Raw genomic sequence first — 21,980 nt, forward strand, 5'->3', positions numbered from 1 at the left:
CAGGTCAGTTACATCCTGATTGCTATGCATGTTCCTGCAGGATCAGTACCAACAAGATGAAGTTGGTTCTAGGTTTGTGAAAAAAGGATGCTGGGGCTAAGGGAATGGAAAGCAGTGAGGAGTTTTCCTAAAGTTTTAAAATGATCTGTTCTTATGATTCAGGATGCTGAAAGGTGATGCAGGGGAGGGAACTGGCCAGCAGGGCCTTACGTAATGAGCAGAGCTGGGAGCTGGGACTGGTGGTGCTTCCTTAAGCTCTGAAGGATGGTGCTGATGCCCATGACAGAAACCCAGAGCAAAGAGAGTACAATACAGAGCAGAGACCAGGAAAGGAAAACATGTTTAAAGCAAACCAACTCCAAAGGTATCATTCCTCTGTCTCTACTAAATGCTTGTTTTATTCACTTTTTAAAACCCTACACAAAGTGCAAAGGCATCAAGTTCTACTCTGCTGTGGAATAAGACTGGATAGTTGCTTTTCTGGATTATATTAAACCTACTGCTTAAATGTAAGCCATGATTACTACCACTGCTATTTTGATTTCTAACGAAGAATCTAGGAGGCTGAGGACTGGTGCTTCTTGATCTTGTTTTAGGTGTCAAGTCTCCCTGGTTGTCACAGAATCTCCTCTGTACATTCTCCCCTAGCTCTCCTGATTGCCATCCTCCTTAGGTCAGTGCTCTCACTCAGCAAATGCACTTGGTGGTGGGAATGGCAAGAAAAGCAGAGCTGTTTACATCTTTGATTTACAAACATACTGTCATTCTCTTCTCTCCCAGCCCCCGTCAGTTTCACATGTCTACTCATAGTGGGCAAGGTAATGAGTATATTTTTAAATATAGTAAAGTAAAAAGGTTTCCATAAAAAAAAAAATAAAGGTCTGGAATTTGATAGAAAGTGGACAAATATGGAAGATTTGTTGCTGAGTGAAGCAAGTCAGGCAATGAAAGAGAGACATTGCATGTCTCCACTTAACATATACTGCCTGTCTGGACTCTATGGTAGAGACTCAAAGACTGGAGAACATAAAAGTATTAAAAATTGTAATGCACATTAGAGACAAGGTGGAAAGAAGAGTGTAAGAGGGGAAGAGCATAGGAAATTTGGGAGGGGGGAAATGGAGAGGTAAGACACTTGTGGGACACAGATAAGTTTTGTTATTTGTTGACAAGCATGTGAATGGTGGTCTCAACTGGGCTGGACTGAGGTGTGTATCATGCTGGGTAAAGTCTCTTCACAATCTAAATGATGTATAGCAATTTAATGTATGAATAATAATAATAAATATAAATAAAAAAAGGAAAAATGTTTCCAAAATCAAGACTAACAACTGAATCAAAGTCCTTACTTGGCGAAAAGTTACTCAACTAATCCTAAATATGTCTGTGTCTGTCTATGCAGTTATGACATTCCAAAACCTTCAACTTTTTTATGCACTTAAAGGTTTCAGTTAATGGCTATTAGTTAGACCTGGGAAGCCTTCAGAAAGGCTTCACCTGTTCTGTGCTGGAAATGTACTTCTGGTTTGATGCAAGACTGCACCTGGACTACTGCCTCAGCCATGTTCCTGACAACGCATGCAATTAAGATGTCTTCCTGCTATTTTCAGTGACCAAGTTCATTCCTTCCCTTGAGAGATACCATGTTATGTAAATTTCATGCTAATGTGTTGTCAAGAGGCTTCGATGTGCTTTGACTTATATATTGAAAAGATAATGTGAATTATACTTACAGGAGGCCCCAATACAATTGGCTCTGCTTGCAAATACTGCCCCATGGACAATGGTGGGTTATGGTATAAAGCCCTTCTGGGAGATGGTGCTCTTATGGTGGTCATGTATCTTCTCTCTCTTCTAGGAGAGAGATCTCTTCTTGCCATGATGTCTTTCCCAGGTGATACTGGCCTCCTTGGGGACAAATGTCTTCGTGGTGAAACATCTCTTTGGGACAGCTCTCTTCTCAACACAGCCTCCTTTCTTGGTGAAAGATGCCTCATGGGTGACAGATCTCTCCTGGGTGACAAGTGTCTTCTGGGTGATAAATCTCCTTTGGGTATCAGATACCTCTTTGGTGAATTATCTCGACAGGGTGAAGAATCATATCCTGGTGAGGAATGGCGGCTTGAGGGTGAGAAGTCCCTTGGAGAGGAGCTCAGCTCTGAAGACAGCATATACTCTTCATCCATACCACTGGGGATGTCTAGCCTGTCCTTGTCTGGTTCCGAGTCTGTACTTTTACTCTGAAACAGCCTCTGGTATTCGGTCATCTGGGTATCTTCACACGAATCACTTGGTGTCATGAGCTGAGTAACCTGAATACTTGGCAAAGTAACCAAATAGCTGATCAATGAAGAATGTCCCAGAGAACTATCTGGGACCCCATGGGGCACGGCACCAACATTCACAGGCAAGGAAGAGAATCTAGGAGGCTGAGGACTGGTGCTTCTTGATCTTGTTTTAGGTGTCAAGTCTCCCTGGTCGTCAAAATCATCATCATCATCTTCATCATCATCGTTATCATCTCCATCCTCACCATCTGATTCCTCAGCATCTGAGAACTGATGATCAGTTGAAATGCTGGACATGCTATGCTTCTCAGCTGCTTTGTGCAAATCTTCCATATTTTCTGCAACAATTGAACAAAGGTAATGGAGATAAAGATACAGACATCAAGGTTAAGAGCTTATTTAGGTCCCATCTTGTTCCGAAAGCTTTTCCCAATCCTCCAGCCCCCAGATATGCCTCTGTGCTCCTAGAACACTAACAAAGCACTTACCTGCATGAACCTGCACTGGTTCTAATCTTTTTATGTCTATTTTCATCCCACCTTGCAATAAGAAAGCCAGGTTAGACCTTACATCTCAAACATAAACCATTCAGGAAACCCTCAACAAGTGGGTAGAGATACGTTCTTAATGATGATGCTAAAGGAAAAAGAAAAGCAGCGGGAACCAGCAGTTAGCGTAATGGCTATGTCGCTGGATTCCCACGTAGTCGACTGCGGTTCGTGTCCCAGACCCAGTGGCTTAAAACTCACGCCGGGCGCGTGTGCGTGCGTGCCCAAGATCCCGAGAGGAGAATGGAGGAGAAGGGATTGCGGCGTGACCATCCCCCCTGGGGGGTGATTTCTCGCTTTCTGTCTCTATGTCTCCCTCTGTCTGTCTGGGGAGCGCACGCGCCCTACAGTGAAAATCTCTCAAAAAAAAAAAAAAAAGAAAGAAAAGCAGCAACTTTCTCTATTGGTTCAAGTACAAACTGGCATGGAGGTGATATATCTCAGGAGGTTAGGCCAACCTCTAGGTTCTGTATTGAGGTTATGATGGCTTTAAATTTTTTTTTTTCTACTAGGTTTCTTCTTAATAAAAGTAACGCATGAAAATGCTTTTTCAAGTTTCCAAAGTTTCATAAAATTTAACCGTCATCATATTTCCTTATGGTTTTAGATAGAAGTCTCACAGTGAAGCATTTTTCTCCCAGAATTACAACCAAATTGCATTTATTTCTCCTCAATAGGTTTGAAGAAATTCAGTGTGTCAGATTTATTTTCTATATTTAGTATTTAATAAAATGAAATGTGATCAGTTTTTAAAAATATCTAAACTTATTTTACCACCTTGGCCACAAAACTCCAATGTACACAGTAAAGAGGTCAGTCAAGGAAATTAAAATATACCTGCTTCCTCAGTTTCGGTATCATCTACTGATGTCATGGAGACGCCCAACTCCAGGCATTTTTTCATGTGTGCTTTAGATTTCATATGCTTTGTTAGGTTTCCTAGAAAACAAAACCAAAAAGAGAAGTTAATTCATTACCTAAATGCGATCATTGCTCTAAAATTTAATGTGAAATGAACTAATTTGGGATAACACAGATTTGTTTCTACTTACTACCCACTACTTAAAGTGAAGAAGATTAATCTAGTTTCTGGTGATATCAGTTACTGAGACCTTTGGCCCAGTTTTCGGTATCTTTGTTCTAGAAGGAATGCGAAAGTCCAGAGACATGTCTTTTCAAGAGTAAGTCTAAGCAGGACTGGAGATCCTGGACTTTCTTGTCTTAGAAGGGATTTTATTATTTTTCTTTTTAAAAGAGGTTTTTGCCTTAGGGCATGTCCAGAAAGAGACAGACAGAAAGAAAATGAGAAATCACTCCAAGGTGGGATGGCCACGCTGCAATCCCTTCTCCTCCATTCTCCTCCCAGGATCTTGGGCATACATGCACATGCGCCTGGCATGATTTTCAAGCCATTGTGTCCAGGATCTAAACCATGGTCAGCAATGTGGAAGTCCAGCAATGTAAACGTTTGCCATCTGCTGGCCCCCTAAGAAGGGATTTACTATGCTGTCCAAATGAGCCAACCTCCTGGGACTTCATGTAAACAGAGCAACAGAAGCTGCATCATACTCTTCCAACTTCAGAATGAAATATTCTCAACACACCTATTAGATCCTTGACCTTTTGACATTGCACAGGTATAGATTAACCTCCAAAGATCCTTACTCACAAACTAAAGTGATGATCAATCTTATATTCAACAATCCATAGAAATATTAGGTTGTAGGGGAAGTCATGACATTTTTATGGTTTTCTATGCAAAAACTCATCATGACTTTTGAGACAAGCCAATACTAAGCTAATGACTTATAGAAAGCACTATTCCCAGTATTTAGCAGCATATATTAGCAAACTTCCAAAAAGGAATTTCTAAAATTCTGGAACAGCAATATTCCCTTTTTATTTATCTTGAGAGCCCTTTAAGTCAAAGAAAAAAAGAAAAGTTTCATGACAAAATGTTAGATGATGGGAAATATATGCAATTACAGATTTACATATGTGTGTGTGTGTATATATAGATATATGTGTATATATATATATATATATATATATATATATATATTCATATATGATCAATCTTCAAAAGTTCATGGTAAATTGTACTATGAAAAAACCATGCATGGATTTCAAAACTTTCTGCACCAAAATAAAATTGTACTTTAATTCTATTATTGAAATCCATATATATATATATACACACACACACACACTTATGTGATTTATACAATTGCTTTATGAAATGTAAAAAAATTTAAAAAATTAATTCAGTTACCCTTGACCTAAGATCTATGGAAAAAAGAAAGAAAAAACATATGTGTATGGCATACAATTTACCAAAAGAGCTCCAGGGATTAATTTATTTGTAAGTAGACTTTATATCAACTTCATGAAAATGACCATATTATTATCTATGCCCTTTGATAATGCTTTAGTAATGTATCAAGAAATGATTTATTTTGAAGAGTAGGTTTCCTAAAATCTTAAGTAAAAATGCAGCCCACTGAAATAGCTTGTTCCCCTTGCAGGGGTGTTTACTATTAACACAATATATGAGCCACAATTCTGAACTGGGGTACTATTACTTATCATTGGACTTATATATTTTATTATTTATTTGTTGCTTACATACCTTTGGATTTTTAAAAAGGAATTAAGTAATTAACTTTTTAATTTGCTGTAGGGCATGTACATTCACCAGAGGGAGACAGAGAAAGAGAGAGAAAGTAAGAAAGAAACCGCCAGGTCTAGGACTCAAACCACCGTCAGCCATGTGGGCTAAAGTGATGATCAATCTTATATTCAACAATCCATAGAAATATTAGGTTGTAGGGGAAGTCATGACATTTTTATGGTTTTCTATGCAAAAACTCATCATGACTTTTGAGACAAGCCAATACTAAGCTAATGACTTATAGAAAGCACTATTCCCAGTATTTAGCAGCATATATTAGCAAACTTCCAAAAAGGAATTTCTAAAATTCTGGAACAGCAATATTCCCTTTTTATTTATCTTGAGAGCCCTTTAAGTCAAAGAAAAAAAGAAAAGTTTCATGACAAAATGTTAGATGATGGGAAATATATGCAATTACAGATTTACATATGTGTGTGTGTGTATATATAGATATATGTGTATATATATATATATATATATATATATATATATATTCATATATGATCAATCTTCAAAAGTTCATGGTAAATTGTACTATGAAAAAACCATGCATGGATTTCAAAACTTTCTGCACCAAAATAAAATTGTACTTTAATTCTATTATTGAAATCCATATATATATATATACACACACACACACACTTATGTGATTTATACAATTGCTTTATGAAATGTAAAAAAATTTAAAAAATTAATTCAGTTACCCTTGACCTAAGATCTATGGAAAAAAGAAAGAAAAAACATATGTGTATGGCATACAATTTACCAAAAGAGCTCCAGGGATTAATTTATTTGTAAGTAGACTTTATATCAACTTCATGAAAATGACCATATTATTATCTATGCCCTTTGATAATGCTTTAGTAATGTATCAAGAAATGATTTATTTTGAAGAGTAGGTTTCCTAAAATCTTAAGTAAAAATGCAGCCCACTGAAATAGCTTGTTCCCCTTGCAGGGGTGTTTACTATTAACACAATATATGAGCCACAATTCTGAACTGGGGTACTATTACTTATCATTGGACTTATATATTTTATTATTTATTTGTTGCTTACATACCTTTGGATTTTTAAAAAGGAATTAAGTAATTAACTTTTTAATTTGCTGTAGGGCATGTACATTCACCAGAGGGAGACAGAGAAAGAGAGAGAAAGTAAGAAAGAAACCGCCAGGTCTAGGACTCAAACCACCGTCAGCCATGTGGGAGTCCATCACCTTAACTACCATGTCACCTGCCAGTCCCTTCCTACAAATGTCATATGCTATTTTGATCATTCCAGAGACAGAAACATTCCCAGGCTCCTTGGCTGTTTTACAAAAACAAAATTGTATCTGTAATTTTTTTGAAAGTTCAACATTTTTATAGACATCATAAATTTTTAAATCTGTACATTAAGTATATATATCTATAAATTAATAAAAGCCATCTGCCAGGGTGTAAGTATGCTGTATATGTATATGGATGTGAATGCTAAGTGTGTCGAGATAATTCATTTAAATTTCATTATGTTTCTTCTGTATTTTTCTCTTCACCTGTTCCAAAAAGGTAGTCAGGCTTTGGACTTCCATCTTTAGAGTAGGTATGCAGCTAGAAATAAGGATGTGAAACAATCCCACCTTGGATTTGATTTTTATGAAGTCATGAGCTTCTAACACATTGAATCAGGGCAAGGAGAAGAGAAATGGCAGGAGGAGAGTGGTTGAGTAGTGCACATGCAGGGAGAAGGGACGGCTCCATTTGTGCTCAGAGAATCATGGAGATTTGGGTAATAGGCATTTAAAAGGGAGAGGAAAACTGGCAGAAACTCCCACGGAGGTTTGCTCATTTTAAGATTCTAAAACATTTGAAAGGAGAATAAGGAAACATCAATAATTACCTAGAATAAATTTTTGCCTGTTAAAACTCCAGGATGATAATTCAGAGTCAGATTTAACTCGACTTTTTAAACTACCTAGAAATGTGTCACTTCTTTACCCAGTTTTTTTTTACACAACTATGCCCCTACCAAACTCATTTATCTAGCAAAGATAAACATCATTGAAATGACTGATGAATTGCAATATTTCCTAAAATCAAAATTTTTATTTTCTCATCTCCTAGAGAATCTCTTAGTAAAGTTCTGTAGAAAAGACTTGATTATGCCAAGGTAGATGATATTTTAAAAGGTTTGTTTACTTCTCTTGGAATGCAAATGAATAACTCCCTTCCCCCACTTTCTGCTTCAAAAGAGGCAAATCTGTAACATAGATACCTTTTTAATAAAGAAGAAGTGTATATGTTCAGAGCCTACACATGGGCACTTCTGACAAATCAATAAACAATCTAGGATTTTTGGTTCTAAGAGAAAATACAAATACATTTCTCACCAGAGATCATTTTATTGGATATTTCTTTTTCTTAAAGGGGTTGGTGTAGATTAATTGGTATGTGAAATTAAGTTAAAACATGGGAAATGATGTGAGGTTGGTGAGTGGGTGGCTCCAGGATCCATTAGCTCTAATGTGAAACATACTTCAACCAAAGTCCAACAACTTTTTATTCACTACCGTTTGTATTTTGAGGACACTGGGCTTATGAATATTTTCATGATTTTATAAAATGATAGAAATAGAACCAAGGCAACATTTGAGTAAAACATTTTTATATAAATCAACCTGTTAAAAACAGATTCCCCTCCCCCAAACAAAAATAGAATAGAATTTAAAGGTATGTTCTAGTTTTACGAGATGAACAGTTGCAGTCTTAGAGTTAAGAATCGTCTCTGTGCTGATAAATACATGGAACACAAGCTATCAAATTTCTATGCATAATTGATGCAACTGTAGATGGAGGGGCCCACCTGGGAGTCTGTGGATCTCTACATTATTTATAATCTTGAAACTGACCATGGGCACATGCTTTCTTCCCAGCTGTTGCCTTGCTTTTCTCACTGTGTGCATTGTTTCCTTGCAGTGTTTCAATACTGGTGCTAGGATTCTCTAGACCACAGAACATTTCCAGCATGAAGTTATAGCTATCCAGGCACTCCTTAACCACTTCCTTAGGAGACGACTGGCCGGGACTGAGGTCTATAACTCTTAATGAAGTCATAAAAGGAGCCTTGCAGTCTCACATACATCCTTTCCTCACTTTCATGAGGGAGAAAAGACATTTCATGGATTTCTATTTTCACAAACAAAACCAACTTATCATTGATGAAAGCTAGTTATTAAACAGTATTCAGAATCCTAGGTAGCTGTAAGAAAAGCAAGTTTCCCTTCAACAAAATCAGACCGATACCTTTCGTTTTGAAGGCGAAGTTACATAACTTGCATACATAAGGCCGAACATCCGTATGCGTACGGATATGTTTTTTGAGCATGCTTGGCTTTTTGCAGCGAATTCCACATTCTTCACAAATGTACTTTCCACGTCCACGTCCTCTGACATAAACATAATCTTCATTGGATTTATACCTGTGTTAAAAGGGAGGAATCCAGTATGTTTTCAAATACTCTTAGTATGTTATATATCAACCACAAAGCTAATCATTTGCATGGCAAATTTTTATGAGAGCTTTTTATAATTATTCAACTTTACTTCTACGAAACTTATGAAATTTATGTAATAAGTATCTGAAAGAACTAGATAATAGATTTGGCACTGTAAACAAAATGTAATTCTACATAGAATTCAAAAGGAAACTGACTCTACTAGTAAGTGTAAATGTATAGACTAAGGGTATAGATATTCAAAGGGGCTTGTATAAGACCCAGAGTCATAGATCTGTGCCTTACTGCTTTGGATTCCACACAGCCTCCAATCAGGGACATCCAAAAAGCATTGCAAAACATGTGGATCATCACACATCATGCTAACATCACATCATCTAAGATGTGCATGTATAACACACAAACCCCTCTACATTTGCTAAAATAAGTATAACTGATAACAGAATTCTTCCCTGCAAGTTTCTACTCTATTTTTACAATCCTGGCACAAGACTGTCTCTGAAATGTCTAGTTTACACAGGCTGAGCTCAGCTCACCAACTGTTGTCTACAGATTTGATCTGCTCTTCCCAAAGACCATGAATCTCTGCTAACAGAGTCTAAATTTCAACTGGCTTCTTGAAGGTACTGTTACATAATGAAAACTAGAGTCTATTTTTAATCAAATTTGCATTTGTTTCCAGAAAGATTTCATAGAGAGATTTGAAAGGATATCTGAGGTCATCTAGTTTAAGCAAGTCAGTTGGATGAGCTAAATTTTAGGTATTTCCTTTGAAAACCAAGGGACAAAACCTACCTAGCACTCAACCGTTCCATGTTGTTTAGAATGTAATAAAACATAACCTGTCATAAAGTACAGTAACATTCTATTGAATAATTTAATGAATATTATTATTATTGAAATCATAGCTAGGCTAGAATTATGGGTCTAATGTCATTCTTGGGAAGATATTCCTTTCAGGGAGGTCTTAGAACTTCCAAAGGTAAATTGACATGAGTGCCCTAATTCACTGTGGATTTACTCAAAGGCACTAGATTTACTGTTTGTTTTGCATAGTGTGAGCATTGCAAACTTTCTTATTTTGTCATAGCTTATCTGCTGTGTCCTTGGAGAAGTCTTGATGTATTTTTTTAATGCAAAAATGTGTCATGACTTTTCCAGCGACTCAATACTAACAGAAATAAAAATAAATTCAACTTTAATTGTCCAAACAACTGAAGCATCTTTTTAGGAGGAAAAAAAAAATCCATCTCCACATTTAAATGCTAACTCTTCTAAGGATGCTATTTAATCCAACTATTATCTACTTTTTAGTCAGAACCAATCCAGGTGAGAGTTAAGTAGAGTTGAAAATATTATAACCAATTTTACCAATGCCATTTGCTTTGAAATTTTCCCTTTTGACAAGGAATTTCAATTACAACTTTTTCTTAAAAATTATTTTAAACTTTATCTTTTATCTCACATTGTCTTTGTAATAAAGTAGAAAAGAAGCCAAAGATGCAAAATAACATTCATCTTTCAATTTCACTATTCTCTACCCCTAACTAGATGAAATTGTTTAGGGGTATAGAATACAGTAAACAATTTTATAGAAAACTAATTTTCTTCAGGGGGGAGTACATCAAGTTTATTGTAGCTGATCATTATAGTTGATGGAAAATGTGCTTTATTCTCAAATAATGTAATTTTATTGTCAATATCTCAGTCAACTAACTTGTTTCCAGTATAAAATATAACTCTATATTTGAAAAATATGTATAAATAAAGTATTTCTGATACAATAATCCTGCAGGCTCATTGATCTATTTGATAGGAGAAATAACGGGACTAACAAAACAATTAAAAGATATGCTGCACTAAATTATTAAACCTATCAACTAGTTTATGTAGGGAACATATACACTTCAAAACTGGTCATTCATACTTTTTCACATTATCCCTTTTCAACTACCGAAACTAAAAGTTGTAAAACACCTGGTCACCACCCAGACAAAAACTGGATCACAGATTTAAAAATGATCAGACCTACAACATGAGGCCTTAATAGGGGGAACAATTGAAATATGAGCAGGTCCTTCTGGATGATCAAAACAGCAATAAAATGTTCACGTATGCTTTGGTTTGTATATTTTAATTTACATTTAATCACTGTATGTTTTACAACATATGATACGGGTTCTCAGAGGATGAATGCATTGTATGTCAAGAAAGTCAAAGATACTTCCATACATCATATTTTCTCATTCTATGTCTGTTACATGTTCCTGTTTTGTTTTTTCTCCCCATTGAATTTCTCCCTCACATTTGTTTTTGTACTTGTGTCTTTGTTAGCGGAGATGGGCTCCCCAAATCATACAGTAATTGTGAAGGTCAGCTAATCTACTGGCCCAAGTGCCCTGTTATGATGACTGCAGAATGTAAATGGGTTGGTTCAGTCACAGGGACCACTCCATCTCTGAGGAAAGATAAAAGCTGTATTTCTCTTTGTGTGTTAAAAGATGAGTGATGTCAAGAAATACTGAGACAAACTTCATGATTACATATAACTGTGGCTTTCCTGATGAAAGTACTCATAGACATTCAAAGAGGAAAAAACCTAAGGAGAACTGACTATAACAATCCACCTCCAAACTGCTAAAAGTATGTGAAAAAGTGAGTTTTCTTTCCACTAAGCCAAAGGAGAACTGACTATAACAATCCACCTCAAAACTGCAAAAAGTATGTGAAAAAGTTAGTTTTCTTTCCACTAAACATTCACCAGTTTTTAGTCCATCAGCATTATTTCGACCTCCAAATATAAGTGGACTGAATTCATGTTCATAAAGATATGTTAATTATATTGGATCATCGGGAAAGTTACGACATATTTTTCTATGCATCATGACTTTTCAGACAATCTAGTAGATCTAGTGTACAGATAATGTTAGTTATGTCATAATACCAAAAAATGTGGTTCATTTATTTTAAAATTAAAAAAAATTAAATATGTAAGTTTGGGTTTTTCCATCCACATAACTGGACTGAAGAGATAATTCTATCAAAATCTAAAACTGAACATTATGGATGTGTGTAATTTTTATTAACTACACAGATAAGGAAGCCACTGAACTAATTATTTGAGTTTCTATAACCCAGAATGCAACATTTAAAAAGGAAATTCTAGGGCCTAGGTGGTGGCTCAGTGGTAATGCAACTGGACCCACAAGAGAAAGGTTCTAAGTTCGTGTTCTTGGACCTCTCTGTGTATGCTGTGTGTGCACACTCATAAACTGAGCTGGCTAAAAATAAAATCCCTGTTAGGGCAGTGCCTCCTCTCTTTCTCTCGAGACGTAAATAAATAACTTTTTTTAAAAAAATTTCTAAACGCAGAGAAACCATCATGGCCCAAAGGAGACTGGGGCAACATGATAACTCCATGCAGTGTGTAGTTCTCTGCTTTGGATTTTGGACATTCATGGAATTTGTGAAATGCCTTAGACTGGAGTTCAGCAAACAGACAAATCAATTAGCTAGTTATCAGGATTACAGATGAGTGTGCATCATTTCATTTCTCTAAGCATATGATAAAAGCATGTCCATTAGTAACACACATGCCCAGAAACATCAAAAAGTGTACAAATCTAGATAAAATCAGGAGTCTACCTATTTAGGAAATTTCATATTAAATTAGGGGCATGAACATTTAAGGCAGAGGTTCAAACTATGTGCATCAAGGACATTGTCATTAAAAGTATATTTTGAAAGCAAGGGCATGAACTAATTATCTATTACCAGTTGGACTCCAGAAGTATGAATAGAAAATGAATTCACTTTAAACGCCAACCAGAGTAGATGCTGTTTTTCCATACAGACATTTAGACCATTTATTCTGATGTATAATTGAACATTTTACTTTTATACTTAAGTTTCCTTACCCTCCTTCAAAGATTTTAATTCGGATTGGCTCAGTTTGTTTGGATCCGATATCTTTATCTCCATGAATATCTCCTTTCCCTCTTTCCTTTAAGATATTTCCTACTAGTTTCCTTTCTAGCTTGCTGCCAAATAAAAAGGATACATCGGGTTTCATCTGTAGGATGAAAAGAGAGAATCATTTCACATGCTTTCTCCCAGACAGCAAAATCTAACATCCCACTTTCAGCATCTCTGAAAATTTGCCTGTTTTCCATACTAAAAGGCCATGTACTGGTTATATAAGAGACATGAAATAAAATCAAAGAAGAGTGACAGTGTCCACAAATAAAATCTATATATTGTGAAAACACACATATGTATGCTTGGTTAGTACTTACTTTGTGGAACGCTAAGGAAGGTTTAATAAGGACATATTCTATGTTTTGAAGTAACAATTAAAACAATTAACAATGGGGCTAGCAGGTAGCATAGTGATTAAAGTGCTGGACTCCCACATGGCTGAACATAGTTTGAGTCCCTGACCTGGCAGCTTGAAAATTACTCTAAGAGTGTGTGCATGAGTGCTCAAAGTCCTGAGAGGAGAATGGAAAAGATGGAATTGCAGTCTGGCCATCTCCCCTGGGGAGTGATTCTTCACTCTCTCTCTCTCTCTCTCTGGCAAGCTCACCCACCTTATAGTTAAAAGAAAGAAGAAAAGATAAGAAGAAAAGAAAAAAAGGTAATAATAATAGAAGTCATCTCCAAAAGTATTGAAAGGGAAATAGTAACTGATCTAAGTGGAGAAAAGTTTTAAATTCTCCCTTTGCTTCATTATTAATTTAGCATACATTCCCAAATGCCCTTTATTAATATTTTTATAATTTTACTTGTAAGGCATGGATTGGCAGGGATTGTATGTAGGAATAAGCTAGGTAACAACTTGAAAAAGTTGTGAAAGAATAAAAGAAAAAATAAATATTAGTGAAAAATATTGTCCGTAAGAACATGTTGAAAGCCCTCTAAGATGGTGAAGTTCAGTTCTGAGGTCCTTTGTGCCTCCTGATCTTCTCCTTCAACATCTACTCCCTGTTCTATATCCCCAAGTCACAGTTCACTGAATTCCCTACATTAAAAGGAAAGCAGACCTGATAGGCCACCAGCATAGGTCAAAAGAGAGAAGAAACACTGGAAGTAGTAGCAGTGGTAAAATTTCATGGCACTTTCAGTCTTTGGGACACTTCTGGGCACCCTCATAGCTAAGTACAACCAGTGTTTACCCCAGGGTAAGGCCAGTGTTGCTGAAGAGTCCCCCAACTCAGACCTTAATTTTAATTGGATGTTTTAGGTCTTAGATCTTGCACTATGTAGTCCACTCAGTAACCAAAGCCACATAGAAAGTGTTTTCTAAAACTGTATTTGTTACCTGGGCAAACTGCTTCCAAGCACTTGAAGACGTAAGCTTCCCGGTTCCAGGCCTATGCATAGCAGCCAGTGTATAAATTTCTGCGGTGATTTTTTGCTTGGATCTCAGAAGAGCCAGAGTGGTCTTGGTGTTCAATCCCGATGGGTTTGGATTACAGGAACTAATGCACCATGAAGCATAAACCGAGGATTTGAAGGTGGCCTGTTGCACATAATTGGGTTTTGTATAATTCAAGAAGCACCAACTCACAGTAGTTGTTGTCCGCAGACTGGGAAACTGAAGAATCTGCTGGAAATCGGCCACGTCCGTGAAAAGCAGAGTGGAGTTTGCCACGTTCCCACCTGGGCCAGAGGCCATGTGGACCAGCATGCCAACAGGCAGCTTGGGGCCCTTCCCCTCCTCTTCCACCTGGCTGTCTCCTGTTGGCAATGAAGAACTCTGTGGGCTCAAGCTCATATCCGATGCTGTCTCGTCAATATCTAGCTCATCGGAGGACTCTCTACTCTCAGAAGGCCCACTGAACTTTTGCCCTGGAAGGGGTGCCCTGGATCCAGAAAGCACCTCCCTGCTGGGTGGGAATGGATCCCTGGGGGGCACACTGGCTGATGGATGGTCTTGAGATGAGGAGGGTGACAGGGAGGAGAAGGATGATGACCCTGACTGCAAGCCGTCCTTTGGCTCAGAAGCACAGCCTTGTCGAACAAGCTGGGGTTTCTGGGGGCGGGAGAGGTCCTTTTTGATGTCCGAATTGGTTAGCTCCACTGCGCTGAGCTCCTCCACAATCTGCCCGTACATCTTTTCTTCTTTGACCCTTTTCTGCTGTTTCGTTTCCATGAAGAGCTCCAAGCTGCTGGCAGGAGAAAGCATCCGCTTGCTACCTCCCAGGGTGGCGACACTGTCCGAGGTGGAAGGTAAGCACAAGGGAATGGTGGACTCTAAGCCAAGGGGCAAGGTCTGAGGTACTTTCCAAATGGGGTATTTCTCCAAGCCTGCATGCTGCCCTAGCACCTGGGCAATGTTGAATCCTATGCCTTGCATGGCTGCGTTGGTCACCAGTGTTCTTTGGGTCATATTCTCATCCACCTTGCAAATGACAATGGCAGGGCTGTTCTGCCCAAGTATCTGAGAAATGCTTGTGTACATGACGCTGCCATAGGATGGGACGTGCGTCTGGATCCGGACAGGAACCACTGTTCCTGGCAAGGACTGCAAGGGCCCCGCATTTGCCGAGGCAAAATCTTCTTGAAGACCCTGCTCGGAGGGAGTTTCAGTGGACTTATTGCCCTGGTCCGATGGAAACTTTGGAAGGAGGTTCTTTGAGTGTAGCCCCGATGTTCCAGAATAACATGGGTAAGTTTGCTCTTTTGTGTGCGCATAATCGGCAGCTTTCTTCCCAGTGTGCTCTGCCACATGCTCTAAGGGGTAGCTGGGATGAATTTCTGCCTGGAAAGAAGGCTTGCTGTAGCTCTTCTGAGGGTGTGGCGCACATGGGTGTGGGAAATGTGCCTGCCACCAGGGAGGCTGCTGAGCTGGTAAGTGAACCATGCAGACAGTAGGGTACTGAAACTGCAGCAGGGCATTCTGGATTGGAGAAAAGGGAATCGTCTCTTGATGTGGGAATAAATGTGGCTGTTCGGCTAAGTGCTTGCCTGTCATATAGGATGCTGGTTGTATCAAAGGATTTCTCAAAGAGTCCTGGCTGTCCATGTGCATGATCTGTTGTTGGGCCAGGTGGAGTGGCCCTGAGCTCAGTGGGACACAAGGACCAACCACCTGCTTCCCGGGGTCCTCTGCCTGAAGGGGAGGAAGCACAGGGGGCGGGCCGTGGTGCCACACAGACCTGAGGCCAGCATGCAGGTGCTCCATCTGTTCCTGCTTGACACTCTGGTCCACACTGGCCTCCCCCTGAGCGATTTCTGGGGAGCCACTGAAGGAAGCCTGCCGCACCAGAAAGCATTTCTTCCTCTCACGAGATGGTGATAATGTTGAGGCTGATGCTCCCCCTGCAGGAGCATGGGATAGGTTCCCATAATCAAAGGATTTGCTCCTTATTTCTGGGACTTCTGCTGGGTGAGGACAGGGCATCTGCTCTGATGAGCAGCGCCGCATCTCTTTCTGGTGGTGGTGACCCGGGACAGACAGTGAGTAAGAACCAGCAGGAACAGTCAAAAACTCAGAATGCTTCCCGAACTCATCCTGCTTAGGAGGTGCAGTAAGCTTAATGGTTTCTTCTCTTTCGAAAGACATTGAGAAGCTGGAGCTGTGGGACAAGTTGCTTTCTTGGCTGGGGCTGCGAGAGAGGCCCGTGCCTGTAGACTCGAAGCTGGACTCCCCTGAGGAGTGCTCCATATCTGCAAGTCGCAGACGCTTCTTTTTGGGTGGCAACTTCTCTGCGGGGAGCTGGGAAAGGGTCTCACTTCTCTGGGGCCACTGAAATTCCTCCACGGGTTTTTCTGGCTCTTTGCTCTGGACTTCTTTCTCCTTCTCTGGTTTATCAGGCTCCTCAGTCACTCGGATCTCAGGCACCTGAATGTTGTGCTGCCGAACCAACCTGGGCTGGGCATGGTAGGACTGCTGTGGTACCTGCTGAGATGGGGATGGCTTCCCACCTCCTTCTGTACTATCCCCGGATGGAATCCACTCTGGACTCACGGGGGCTTCTGAAATCTCACTGTCACATGTCTCTGAAGGGGAAGGGGCTTTATCTTGTGCACAAGTCACAAGTTCAGCCGACTCAGACCTTTCAAATGAATTGGGTCGGCTCAGCGAGTTTGTGTGCTGAATCACCGAGATCACATTTCCAGGAGGTTTCCTGCCACCTAGGTCTGACATTTTCTCTGAATCCGTGGCAGAAGCTGACTCCTCTGACCCAAAAGATGGACTTCCAGATTGCAGCTGGGGTCGACATGGGTCAAAGCGCTCGGAGTGACCGTGGGGGTGGTTCTCATGCCCAGTCATGGCAAATCCAGTCCTTACTCCTTCCTGCATCTGTAATTTGGGGTCATAATCAGAAGTCATCATGCCCATGGGAGTGCTTACAAGGCTGCTGCAAATCATGGGAGTGTCCTCCTCATCTCCTACACTCTTCTCTTTCCGGCGTTTTCTATTTTCGCATGTAGTTCCAAACATGGTTGGCACTCCCTGCAATGGCACCGAGGGATCCATAAAATATTCTCCACCATGTTTTACAGAACTTAAGCAGGAACTGTCTCTATAGCTTTGCCTTGGTGTCTCAGAGTCTTCCCACTTCTTAGAAGCTTTCCGACAGACATCATAGTCATACCCTATCCTGTCACCAGGAACCAATTTCTTTTCCTTCCAGGATGCACTGGCCATCCCCTTGGACATCCGACTATGGTGCTCAGGCTCTACATGCCCCTCCTGCACGGAAGGCAGCTCAAACGCTGCTTGTCTCCTCAACATGCGCTGAGGGGGGATGCCCACGGTCCCTGGATAGAAGACATCATCGGAACCACTCATCCTTTCATCAAATGAGTGACTGCCTCTCAACGAAGGAGGGACACTTAAATTAGTTGCTGAAGAAGTTGGCATTGAGTTGCTTCGAATAAGTGGTGAAGAGTCTATAGGAGCTTCTAAGAGAACTGGGCTGCTGCCTTGGAAATTTGCCGGGTAAAGTTTTCCTTCATTCCTGATAGATGGCGGAACTGTTGGAGGTTGTCTGGAATCACTGTTGAATTTAGTGGATTTCAGCATGCTTGCTGGACCGGGATCGACTTCTCCCTTGCTTGGGATCAGTTGTGAGACGGGATCTTCGAACATCTTGACGTCTAACCTGGTGTTTATGTGAGGTAATGCTTCCATTGTGTCCTTCCTACCTATGGTGGCGCGCTCCTGACTTGTGGTCGAAACGCTGAGTGCATTTCTCGGACTAAGCCGACAGTATTTGCCAAAGATGATTTCTTCATAAGACTTTGCATTTGTGTTGGGAGGGCTTATTTGCTGCTCTGCACTTTCTGAGCGAGAAAAGTAACCAGAATCAGTGCTTCCTTTACTGTGCGGGCTCAGAAGGTTGAGAGATGGCTCAGAGTCTTGTCCTTTTTTCTCTGACAGTCTTAGTGCAAGTTTCTGTTTAACTGTGTGAGAATCATCAGCCTTAGTATTTAAAGACGGATTTGGTAGCATATCAGAGCCAATATACTGAGAGCTTTCGTTAGGGAGAGGAATCCCGCTTTTGGGGATAATCAGAATCGGTACCTTCATCGGACCTCCCAACGATTCTTCCAATGACCCATGATAGCCACCTCTGCTGGCAATATCCAGCGGGATGGGTGGGCCAGGACTCATTTTGTCAGAAGCCTCCGCAAATAAGGAACTTTCCTCATCTGTGTCTGTACTCTGCTCACCATCTGAATGTATTTCTGCTTCTACATCAATAAAACCAGCCTCTAGGTCCAATTTAGATACAGCTGACTCTGTGAAAGGTACTAATCCTGCCTTAATTGCATGGGCATGTGACTTCCTGTGCTTGTACAAATTGCTTTTTGTCTTGAAGGAGAAACCACAAGGTATACATGGGTATGGCCGCTCACCAGTATGGGACCTGATGTGTTTTTTCAGCACGCTTGGTTTGGCACACGCCCTGCTGCAGTAAGGACAAATGTACTTGCCGGGCTTTTTCGGTTTGTGCTCTTTCTTGTGAGCATCTTCTGCCTGTTCGATACTTTTCTGGGAATATTGGCTATAAGCAGGGTTCAGACTCGAAATCTTTTTTCTAGGATAACCACCACTGTGGCCGTGTATAGGAAAAGGAAATAGGTCCTCGGAGGCAACAGATGGCAAAGGGCCAGGGAAAAGCCACGGAGGGCCTTCTAGGCTCTGATGTGGCTTGCTGCTGTGCATGACTCCCTGTGGCAATGAGTGCTGAGGGAAGGACAGTGAGTGTTGGCATGAGTAAGGAGTTGGACGGTGTGCTGGGTATTGCTTCTCGGGGACTTGCTGCACCACTTCTCCAGGTGAGACCAGCTTCCCAGAACCAAAGAGTTGTGCAGATGCCGTGTTTCCGATTTGCTCAGGATCCAGTTGTGGCTGCCGCTGTCCTTCTTGACTGCCAAAAGTGCTCATCTTAATAACAGCCGATTGTTCCTGTCTCCATCTACCTGATGCTTTCTCAGTTTCTCCAGACCTTGAGGTAGCTTTTTGTCCTAGAGCCGTGTCCCCAGTGTCCATTTTGTTACACAAGGTCTTAAGTGCTAGTTCGCTTGAAAGCCGTGAAGACTCATGGAGTGTCTCCAAAGCTGTGCTTTTTAAAGCTTGGTCGCTTCCATGTTCCACGGTGTCTGCAAACCTGCTGATTGCTCCTTCTCTTTGGAACCTCCCACCCCCTCACCGCAGTCAATGGGCATTAGGTGGTGATGTACTGGGACCAGGGTTATGACACAGTTCTCTCCATTGTAGAAATGTCCATTCCAAAGCTAAGTGCAAATCTATAAAGACTTCTTATGGCATTTGAATATGTTCAACTAGGATGATATTAGGACGATGAATAGTCTAGGAGAAATTCTGCCCATCAACTAGAGTAAAGTCCAATTGCCAGCTTCACTAAGACAAAATGACCTGAAGGAAAATAAAACACAAAGATATGGTCATAACAGTGATCAAATAAGAAGCCAATCCCAAATAACCAACGTGAAATGAAATGAATTAGCATTTTTTTTTATACTCCAAGGAGTTTTTTTTTTTTTTTTGGCTGTTATATTAATTCCACAGTTAAAGGATATTAATTTCAAACTTAGCACTAAGTCATAAGCATAAAATCCCTTCTATACTTGAATTTTATATATCCTTTTAAATACTCCTTAATTTTAATTCTTTAATTTTAATTCAAAAAGTATGTGAAGCAAAACTCTTTATAAATATTATTAAAGTTATAAATGAAAGCTTTCTAAAATCTTTCAACTTTATAAATAATATTTATAAAGATGTAAGATTTTAAAAACCTTTCATTTAAAAAAATTAGAGATATTCTTCACCAAGTTATATGACTTGCTGATGGTATATTACATATCTCTACACAAATATATATTTTATAGCTTAATATAAATACATATTTCTATATATTGTATAATATATAACATAGTAATTATTAATATAAAATACAAATATAGTGTACTGTACATATAAAATACATGTTTTATAAACTGCATATATAAAAATATTTTATATATTATGATATAGATTTATAGTTTAAAAGAGTAATTAGTAGAGCTAGATCAAGGTTATATGAATCGATTATTATCAAATTTGAAAAAGGTAGACCAGGGGCCAGCAGGTGATATGGTGGTTAAGGCACTGGACTCTCATATGGCTGGCTGCAGTTTGAGTCCCAAGCCTGGCAGCTTGCTTCAGTGACTTAAACTCATGCCAGGCGCATGTGCATGCATGCCCAAAATCCTGAGAGGAGAATGGAAGAGAAGGGAATGCAGCATGGCCATTCTCCCGAGGGGGTGATTTCTCACTTTCCCTCTCACACTCTCTCTCTGTCTCTAGTGAGTGCACATACCCTATGGCAAAAAATTTTTAAAAAGAAAGAAAGAAAAAGGTACATGAGTGCATCTAAACTAAACAAGGATAAACCCTCACAGTATGGAAAACAGCATATTCTGGGGACAATATAAAGGAACAGTTTAAAAATGAAACGATTACCTGAATGGTTTAGAATTCTCATGGGCATGATTGTCCTGATGCTTCCTGGGTACAAAATAGATCCATTAGGAAAAACTGTTCCCTTAAATCACAGCATTGCTATATAGAAAATCAAATTCCAATTTCTAGTTCATTATATGCATATGTAAGGCTTAGAAGGCTACGTGCTCTAAAACCACAGCAAGGAACTGCTTCAAGGTGCATTTCACTAAAACAGTAAACCTTACATTAACACTATGTTCAAAAATAACTCAAAGAGAAAAACAGCTAAATGTCATAATAATATTTTCTAAGATATAAGATTATTATATCAAAGTATCTTAGTATTTTGACACAATCAGCCTAGTTCTAGATACTAACTAGGTGAGAAGAGTTTTTTGCACCTATAGGTTTGAACATTTAAAAGGACACACTTCCTTGGCAAGAAATTTGTATCACAGCAAAGCAAAAAAAGTCCTCTACCTGATGGAGAATGGGTCAGGAAGACTTGTCAGCTTAGTAACTACTGGGTTTGAGTGAACAATCAGCTTCCTTAAGAGAGTGATCAGTGTAGTACCCAGGAGACTGTGAGAACTTTGATGCTAAATTGTATTGATTACAATGAATAGGAAGATGCTTCTTTGATAAGTATCATGGCAGTGTTTACAAAAATAAGAAAGCTCATATCTTTTGACCGAGAAATTTCATTGTTGGAAATTTATTCTTACAGATGTACCTGCATTATCACACAAAGATATAGGTGTGAAGACTGCTTGAAAATTATGGCTTAACCATTAAACTGAGTCATTTCTTAACAATGGCATACACCTATTGGGAACCAGCAGTGAGCGTAATGGCTATGTCGCTGAACTCCCACGTAGTCGACCACGGTTCGCGTCCCGGACCCGGTGGCTTAAAACTCACGCCGGGCGCGTGTGCGTGCGTGCCCAAGATCCCGAGAGGAGAATGGAGGAGAAGGGATTGCGGCGTGACCATCCCCCCCGAGGGGTGATTTCT

The 21,980-nt window shown here is 39.6% G+C and overlaps 1 protein-coding gene across 6 annotated transcripts in view; it reads right to left on the reverse strand.

The window, feature by feature from the left end:
* HIVEP2 (HIVEP zinc finger 2) overlaps nucleotides 1-21,980 on the reverse strand; it is a 225,338-nt gene that overhangs the window by 8,673 nt on the left and 194,685 nt on the right. For 4 of the 6 annotated variants that reach the window (XM_014588841.2, XM_027772903.1, XM_027772901.1 and 1 more), the window contains 5 exons: nucleotides 14,322-19,895; nucleotides 12,919-13,073; nucleotides 8,790-8,965; nucleotides 3,674-3,775; nucleotides 1,734-2,626 (listed from right to left, as the gene is read on the reverse strand). In XM_014588841.2, coding sequence (XP_014444327.1) covers nucleotides 1,734-2,626; nucleotides 3,674-3,775; nucleotides 8,790-8,965; nucleotides 12,919-13,073; nucleotides 14,322-19,508 — 6,513 coding nt within the window. In that variant the 5' untranslated portion in view covers nucleotides 19,509-19,895. Of the gene's footprint in view, nucleotides 1-1,733; nucleotides 2,627-3,673; nucleotides 3,776-8,789; nucleotides 8,966-12,918; nucleotides 13,074-14,321; nucleotides 19,896-20,984; nucleotides 21,033-21,980 lie in introns of those variants that run through there. The other 2 variants (XM_006151093.3, XM_027772904.1) reach the window with 2 other exon arrangements.

This window comes from Tupaia chinensis, unplaced genomic scaffold (assembly GCF_000334495.1).
Source record: "Tupaia chinensis unplaced genomic scaffold, TupChi_1.0 Scaffold000313_1, whole genome shotgun sequence".
Taxonomy (NCBI): Eukaryota; Metazoa; Chordata; class Mammalia; order Scandentia; family Tupaiidae; genus Tupaia; species Tupaia belangeri.